Below are 9648 nucleotides of genomic sequence, written 5' to 3' on the forward strand. Positions count from 1 at the left end.
TAATATTTCAGCTATAACATATATCAATCCGATGTTACGTTATTCACGGGGGGGGGGAGCACTGACCTTCACTACAAAGTGGTCCCCATGCTATTACACATAAGCATAAAGGGGTATCGAATGACCAAAATCTGCAACAAAAGGTATAGACCCTACTTTTCAACACATGAATATGTAATATTTGGGATATTATCGAAGGTAGTGAAAACATGACGAAAAAATATTGGATTAGGGTATTCTGAGATGGAAAGGTGAAAAATTGTTTCAGGTCCATGTTGAAATTCCATGTATGAGCATGGTTTCCACCTTGAAAGGACAGAGCCCCCCCCCCCCCCACCCAAGATCGAAGGGTGAATTCTTGTCTAGGGTTTATATTGAAAACTCATGTACATGCATAGAGTCCAATTTGTAATGACAGTGCCCCCCCCCCCCTGGAATAAGCAATAAAAGCATAATTTTATCATAACTTACCAACACACTGAATGCCATCTGCGGTTCTCCTCTGCACAAAACCGGGTGGGCAGGACGATCCTGGGTTGGGGTTTGGATTAAGATTGGAATTGGTGTTTGTATTGGGAAACGGGTACGGTCTTGGGTTCGGCTGCGGGTTTGGTCTCGGATCGGGTCTTGGATTGGGTCTGATGTTGGAATTACAGCTCTGGCATCCCCCTGAAGAGTCGTAGGAAAATGAAAAATGAATCAGACATGACAGGAAAATTGCTTGATAGTAAGAAAATAATAATTATGATTACCATAAAAAAAAAATCATCATCACAATAACTGCAAGTACTGTTGGATTGTTATCACAGCTGGAATAACTGTTCATTTCAGTCATTGTTATCATAAACATCTTCACCAAACTAGAAATCAATATCATCCCCAACTCAATCATAATTATAATCAATATCATCATTACCATCATCACCACCATAACCATAATCATCACCATCATCATCATCATCGTCGCTATCAACATCATTATGCACTCACCAACACCACCATCACTATCATTATCACCGGCCACCACCACCATAATCTTCATCATCACCTCCATCAATATCAACATCCTCACATCACCATCGTCATAATCAACATCACCATCATTATTTTTCACAAGCACAATCATCACCGTCACCTTTTTTTCACCACCTTCATCATCATCACCACCACCGCCACAAGTATCACAATTACCATCACCATCATAATCATCGCCACCACTAACATGAATATCAACATCCCCAAAGTCATCCCCAAAATCACAATCACCGAAATCACCACCACCACCATCACCATCACAACCATTACCATCACATCATCATTATCATCACCATTATCACAACAATTACCATCATGTCTAGGCCAAATCATCACCACCATCATCATCACCATCACCATCATCATCATCATCACCACCATCATCACCACCACCACCACCATCACCACCACCATCATCACCACCACCATCATCATCACCACCATCTTCATCACCACCATCATCATCACCACCATCATCATCACCACCACCATCATCATCACCATCACCACCATCATCATCATCACCACCATCATCATCACCACCATCATCATCATCACCACCATCATCATCATCACCACCAACATCATCATCATCACCATCACCACCATCATCACCACCACCATCATCATCATCATCACCACCATCATCACCACCATCATCACCATCATCATCATCACCACCATCATCACCACCATCATCATCACCACCTTTACCACCATCATCATCACTACCATCATCATCATCATCATCACCACCACCACTACCATCACCACCATCATTACAGCACTCACCAGAGCATGTCCTCCTGTTAGCGGTAAGCATCCCACTTGAGCAGATGCAGCGGTATCCTCCAAGAGTATTCTGGCATCCTTGCTGGCAAAGACCAGGATATCGGCCACACTCGTCAACATCTACAAGAAAACAAAATTTTCTTCCAAATGAAGGTTCAGAAGTAGGAGTAATCCTGGGGCCCATAACACAAAGCTTAGCAATTGATCGTAGGACATTTTTTTACGATCAATTGCATTGACTACAATGCACAATCAATCGTAAAAATCAAGCGTATGATCAATCGCTAACTTTTGTGTTACGGGACCCAGGTCTTAAATCCTGTCTAGCCCCAAACCACAGGGTGGCCGGATGCACCTTGCACTCAGATAAATCACCTTCACCCCCTCCCTTACTTTCTATATTTTTCTATACATTATTCAGGAAGATGCGATTTGAATTTTCAGGCTGGTCAGGCAATTAGAATAAAAATCCCACAATGTATTATATTCCACCTTTATTCAAAAGACTGAAAGCAGATTTGTGTTTCATGGTTTATTCAATTCATGTGCCATTAAAATATATTGAAAGCAAAAAGGGAATACAGTATAATTCATGATGGCATAATATTCACATATTCACATAGTATGTACATGTCTTATTTTGTACAGACCTTGCATTTGAATTTAGATTGTACTGAATATAGATCGCTGAATGTTATGGTGATCGGTAGGAACGAATGAATTATCTAGACCAGGTATATAACACTATAAAACATTTCAGTTTTCATCAAAATTACAACCTTAAATAAGCCCAGTATCATATTTAAACACATCCTTGACCTTTTCATATATCATAATCATACAATGATATCTTTATTATCGCTAGAGGGTATTCATTTGTCTCGCAATCTACTATGGTCAACAAGGAAATTCGTGATCACTCTCGCAAAAAGTGTTCACTGGCTTTCTAGGAAAATCGTGATCACTCTCGCAAAAAGTGTTCACTAGCTTACAAGTTCACGAGCTTTCGAGTGCCGCTGCAACTCTTTATCAAGTGACGAAAATTATCTGATGACGTATTCTATTTATACTAATCTCCGGGACCGTACGCACGAACGCGAGAACAATAGATGGGCATTGATCCGTTGCGTCGGATGCGGTACGGCCGGTAATCCGTGTATGCAAATAAGCCGGGGGTATATGCAAATACGCCGTGGGTCGGCAATATGCAAATTAGACATCTTTATTGATTGGAAGTAAATTCTATTCTAAATAAACACAACATCAAAAGTAAATTCCCCCCTAAAGAACCCCATCAAATCATCCAGTATAACAAGTCATTCAAGTTGAAACCAAGCATGGGATATAGCTAGGGTTGTTAGTAAGTGGGGGGTAAAGTTTAAGAAAAACTCATTTACTGCAAGGCATGAAAGGAAAAACAAATATATTATCTTTATTAAAAAAAACTATATTCCTTCAAAAATACTTGTAACATTGACCTAATAGCTTGAATTACAGTTCAATTTTCCTGCTATAAAAAACCCATTTTCTACTTTTCATCAATACAGAAAAGGAAGTATTTTTTAATCCTCAATCAGTCTCATGTCAGTGGCTGTTTACAGGTTCTCAATTACGATGGAACCGATTATTAAATCAACCTCAAGCCTAAAAGTTGCTGACATTTTCCCGACGACAAAATAAACAGTGTGTCAGAGCTGAAAGCCTGACTGGCAGACATAGAAAGGCTGTAACAGTATGCAGTTGGCTTTAAACTTGGCAGCTGAAATTGCGGTTAAACTTGCTAAGTCGACTTTAACAGTGTCAATTATGCTCGATAATAGTTCAAAACATCTTTGCATGTGTTCTAATCCTATACCATTTATTTTGAGCTTTGTAAGTTTTGGCTAATTACAAACACTTTTTAATATTAAGAGCAATCAAGGTCTTGTTTATAGGTACAGCTGGAAGCTAAAGAGACCATGACAAATGTAGGTGCTAATACCTCTGTCACATTTGCTGTACGGCGGCCATACGGCGAGTCGAAAATCAGCTGTTCTAACAATTTTTTGTAATTGCTACATATATGTGGTTTGAATAAAAATGAATGAAACGGCTGTTCTCGACTCGCCGTACGGCCACCCTAGAGCAAATGTGACTGAGGTATAAAGGTACTTTGAAACAATTCACAAATTTAAATTGTCTGAAACTTAATCCATAATTTTAATAGCAGTTCTCATTTATCAAAAACACTTTTCTTCTTGATCTCTTGATTGCTATACAATGTTTCAAAATACTTTAGCTTAAGTTCATTTTTCAATCTCGTTAAAATTTGTGCATTCAGCTAACTAGCTGGAACATATATGTGATAAATGAATTGAATTTGTAGTCTTGGAGTGACATGGGAAAGGTAGCAAAAAGAGTGATGTCATTCATCAGTTAACAAATGAGATGAATGTCCTGAAATCTGTGGCACATTAGCCCTCGATATCTCCTAAAAGCAGAACAGAGAAAATGTCAAACATACGCAATTAATCAAATCGGACAGGAGGAAGCATTAATGATGTAACTTCTACTGAATGATGAACCGTAAGATCACTTTGATGAAAGCTGAACTAATAAGCTATGATGCGGCACATTTAATCAAGCTTGGACTGCATTTAGGCTTAAAAGTCTACCGTTAAGACACAAAATATTTGTCAATTTCGATTCACAATCATTTGACAGTGTTCCATTTAAGCATTAATATGCAAAGTAGAAAATGGTTATGGAATCCTATTAAACATGGTATACCCTTAACACCTGGGTGGCGAGTGGGAACTATAGATTAATGTTTTAATGCTTTATAATTCAACCTCTTATTCCTAATTAAAGCCTTGGAAAATATCTCTGAAACTCTTTTAACAAAGTATACATGGTCTGAAAATTTTTATTGCATCATCATTTGGTAATTGCTGAAAAAACAATGCTTTAAAAATAACAAAATCACTAAAACCCTTAATTTGGCTAAGGATAGAACCTAAACAAATAGTGCAAATAAATTCATGAAGAGATTTTTGTCAGTGATTTTCTCTGACAACTTATAAGCTACTGAAAACTCTTGCTTCTGATTGGCTAAGAGCAAATTAATCAGTGAAAATGACTTGCAAGACTCTTCATGAAATGCTCCCCAAAGCAAATCAGGCTTCAAAGAATTGACAGTCCAGGGGTCCGTGACACAAAGGTTAGTGATCAATCGCTAAATAGTGACAGCCAATCAAAATCATTGTTTCATGCATATTTTGTTAAATCACTGCCCAGAAACCAATCAGAAATGTTCTCTCATACTTCCTATTAATTGCAAAACCTTTGTGTTACTGACCCCAAGATGAACACTAATAGGCTTTTCACACTACAGAAAATTCCCAGGGTTAAGCTTAGCCGAGTTAGCCGGCTTATTGCGGCGCTAGCACAATTGTGGTGCGAAGAAAGAACGGCAGTGTGAAACCAAATTGGGCTAAGGAAATGTGGGGCTAAGCATTAGCATTCACAGAAGTCAAAATTGCACATTATTTACGCGCCGTGTGGCAAAACCATCAATATTCATGAGCTGTGCAATAGTCCGGGTTAAATTGTTAACCCTGGCTAAGCAAATATAATGGGGTTAAGAAAGACTGTGTGAAACAAAAAAGATAGTAGGGGTTAAGGAAAGTCCGGGGTTAAGGAAATGCAGTGTGAAAAGCATATAAGTAGTGTGAACCAGCTATATGATGCTGCACATTTAGTTCTCATTCGGAGAATGACCCCTATCCACCATGGTGACACCAATGCTAATAGCCTCTGGTGGGCTCTCTGAGGCTAGCTGATTTCCTTAATCATGATGACACATCCAACACTTCTGTTTTCATTGAGGAACTCGGACTGGTGTTTAATAGTCAACATTTCCTTATTACCGAGTCATTAAAAAGACTATTTCAGATTTAGTATCAATTATCAATGGAGAGTGACTGTGGAGAATACAGTATACTGAAGGACTTACCGATCCAAGAAATAACTAGCATTTTCCTCAAAATGCACTCTCCTCAAGGATAAGCTCATGGGTTTGTTTTACAACAACTTGGTACGCTTATACATTATCCAACAAAAGGGAGTACCCCCTCACAAAAAGATCAACTATTCGTTGCATATCATCACCAAAAGATTTTGTCTTTGTTTATTTGTTCATATATTATGACCAAGAAGCATCCGTTCTTAATAGGGGTGTATACATGTACAAAGTTATGCTATTAAGCAACATATCCATGAGGGATGTACTCAATTCTGTTGGATACAGGTGTTGCGCATAATGCCGAACTGTCCAAGACCAAGGCCAAGTGTCCAAACATTTTAGACCTCAAAGGCCAAGACATCAGAGATCAAGGACAAAGTTTAAGGCCACATCATTGTCCTTGAAGCCAAAGCCAGCCTCGAGGAAAACAATAGCTTGCAATAACACATTGATGTCTTTGACAAAATATCTCAAAGATGCAGTAGAGGCATTGTACTTACCTACACAGCTCCTCTGGTCTGTACCAAGTCTATAACCTGGTGGACAGATACACTGGACCTGACCGTTGCTTCCGACCTGACATCTATAGTCACACCCCCTGGACCTACAGCTGTAGGACGATGACGATGAAGGGTTCTGTCTGGACAGTATCTGCTGGTAGGAGATCACCCCAGTCCTGGGACTGTTCAGGGCGGAGGTCTGGACTGATCCTCTACCGATGTTCTGCCTGATGACCTGGCCGGTGGTGTGGATGGACGTCCTGGAGGGGATCTGTCCAGTGGTGTGGACGACTGTCCGGCTACCGCCAGTGTTAGTGGGGTTTTGATTGCCACCGTTCTGCCGGGGTGTCTGGTAGCCAGAGACGTACCTAGGTGCGCTGATTGTAGTCCTTCTAACAAGCTGCCAGTTGCCTGTGTAGGATTGCCCTGCAAAAAGAAGAAGAAGAAAATAGTTTTTGTTACAAATGCAACATGATTGTAAATGAAGCAGCAGAAACGCCTATATAATTCTATGATCAAGTTAAAGTTATCAATCTGAAGTAATTACCAAAATGCAATATGTATAACAAAAGTTTTCATTTATTCATATTTTGTTACTTCTGTCAGGGAAAGACTTTGAAATACATAAGCATTTAACACAAGTGAGAATATTCAAGAATAGTGGAAGGATCACAGAAAAGTTACAAAGAACTTATAAATAAAAGAAGACAAACCCAATAAAATAACCATAACAAGTGGAACGCCTCTGGCAGTCTCGCCTGCATTACGCAATTTAATATAGCAGCAGTGCTAACTTTGAAAACTACTATAAAATAATCATTAACAAAAACATCATTCATATAATGACATAATACCACGTTCATTGACCATAAATGACATTTGAACAGAGACTTAAGACTGTCAACTACACCCATGTCCACATTTCATTCACTCTATCCATAAACTTTCAAAGTTATGATGGCACTTCAACAATTACCCCAACATGGCCTAAGTTTATTGACCTTAACTGACCTTTGACTTGGTTTTGTGACCTGAAACTCACAGGGGATGTTCAGTGATGCTTGATTACTCTTATGTCCAAGTTTTATGAACTAGATCCATAAACTTTCAGAGTTAGGATGTTAATTTAACATATACCCCCAACACGGCCAAAGTTCATTGACCTTAAATGACCATTGACCATGGTCATCAGGTCATGTGACCTGAAACTCGCACAGGATATTCAGTGGTACTTGATTAACCTAATGTGTAAGTTTCATGAACTAAATCCATAAATTTTCAAAGTTATGATGGTAATTCAACAAATACCCCCAACTTGACCAAAGTTCATTGACCCTAAATGACCTTTGACCTTGGTCACGTGACCTGAAACTCAAGCAGGATGTTCACTAATACTTGATTAACCGTATGCCCAAGTTTCATGAACTAGGTCCATATACTTTCTAAGTTATGATGTCATTTCAAAAACTTAACCTTCGGTTAAGATTTTGAAAATAATTTTCCCAACATGGTCTAAGTTCATTGACCCTAAATGACCTTTGACCTTGGTCATGTGACCTGAAACTCAGGCAGAATGTTCATTAATACTTGATTAACCTTATGTCCAAGTTTCATGAACTAGGTCCATATACTTTCTAAGTTATGATGTCATTTCAAAAACTTAACCTTAGGTTAAGATTTGATGTTGACGCCGCCGCCGTCGGAAAAGCGGCGCCTATAGTCTCGCTCTGCTATGCAGGCGAGACAAAAAAGTGGGACTAAATATCAAAATCTTCTATTTTCTTGATGCATTTGAAGGGTTCTTGCCACATTTTAAAGAAAAAAAATACCATTAAAAGCAGAATTGTGATTGGGATACAAATAACTTTATGTCACTATTAGTGGAGTAGGATGCAAAGTAAATACACTATGAAAGGGCATTTTCAAATGATTATAACTGTAAATGATGTATGGTACCAAAATTAGGATGGTGTAAAGGGGAGTATGAGTGTGGGCTGCATGGCGAATGATGCCATCGTGCAAGTGACCTATATGAAGGTGTGAAGGGGGCACTGGGGAGGGGGTGGGTCGTTATTATGACCTCTTCTTTTCGCTGAGTAACAAGGACTGATGAGAGATTCTTGTCTCATCTAAAATGTATATGAACTCGTCGCACGGCTGACAGAAGGGCGTAAATTTCTCGCCAAGCAGATGGGTGCACACACTAAATCCCATCTAACCTATAAAACATTAACTTATTTCAGACCAAACTTAAATGAATGAATAAAGGAATGAAATGGAACATGCATAGTAAATTTGGTCTGAAATAAGATATTTTATAGGTAAGATGGGATTGAATGCGTGCGCCCTTCTGTTTGGCAAACATTTGCGCCCTTCTGCCAGCCGTGCCATGAACTAGGCCCTTATTGCATACACTCATTAAGAACCAAAAATTACCATCATCATGATTTTTGTTGTTATTGCTGTTATTATTGTCATTATTTTTACGACTTATACTGGTCTTTTCCCATTAAGCCCAAAGTGCTGACAATGAATTACTAGTAGTTGATATCTTCAAACTATGAAAAAAAAGATGAGATTTTAATGTTTTTTTCTGAACATCGCTACAGATGGGGACTGTCTTATGGCAAGACTCAAACCATTCCAATATTTTAAAGTCGAATCAGTGTTAAACTTACATTGGTAGTCCATGGGTTAAGAAAAATAATAATTTCATTCCATTACCATGTAAAGTGTTTAACCAATCAAGTTTTAGTATTCAATGAGTTAAATGGAGGAAATGATTATTCTGGTGTTAAACTCACATTGGTAGCCCACGGGTTAAACGAAGAACAGTCATTTCATTCCATTGCCATGTAAAGTGTTCAACCAATCAAGTTTAGTTTTTAATGAGTTAAATGAGGGGAAACTATTTTTCTGGTCTAGATTAAAAGCGAAGGAGGGGACCTTTCGAAGGCAACGTCTGTAAAGGAAGTCATAATAACTTCCTCAATTGAATGCCAATCAAGGGTACACAGCTACTTGTAATAATCATGAAAGAAACATGATGTCATATTATGTGAAAGTCTGAGTGCACTATCATTGAAAAAAAAATCTGTACTTGGGTGATGCTTCAAAAAGTTGTTTGAAAGTTTGAATGTATGACTTTCACATGACTGATGACCCTTCATTGGGTCACCAGTCAAAAGAAATATTGACATATGAAAATTTTTCCACATGCACGTCATCAATCCAGCGTTACACCAAAACCGAATACACATATTCAGATGGATTTGCAGCTGATTCCATTCCGGTTTAATCCGGCCTTCAGAGTAAAAT

The 9648-nt window shown here is 38.6% G+C and overlaps 1 protein-coding gene across 1 annotated transcript in view; it reads right to left on the bottom strand.

Moving 5' to 3' along the window:
* Window positions 1–9021, bottom strand: part of LOC129266975 (uncharacterized) — a 198978-nt gene extending 189957 nt beyond the window's left edge. Inside the window, exons 1-4 of the mRNA XM_064104168.1 lie at window positions 9009–9021; window positions 6331–6756; window positions 1828–1947; window positions 472–669 (exon numbers count right to left, since the gene is read on the bottom strand). Coding sequence (XP_063960238.1) covers window positions 472–669; window positions 1828–1947; window positions 6331–6756; window positions 9009–9021 — 757 coding nt within the window. The remainder of the gene's footprint in view (window positions 1–471; window positions 670–1827; window positions 1948–6330; window positions 6757–9008) is intronic.
* Window positions 9022–9648: the final 627 nt, after the last annotated feature.

The sequence above is a fragment of the Lytechinus pictus genome, chromosome 8, assembly GCF_037042905.1.
Source record: "Lytechinus pictus isolate F3 Inbred chromosome 8, Lp3.0, whole genome shotgun sequence".
NCBI classification, from domain to species: domain Eukaryota; kingdom Metazoa; phylum Echinodermata; class Echinoidea; order Temnopleuroida; family Toxopneustidae; genus Lytechinus; species Lytechinus pictus.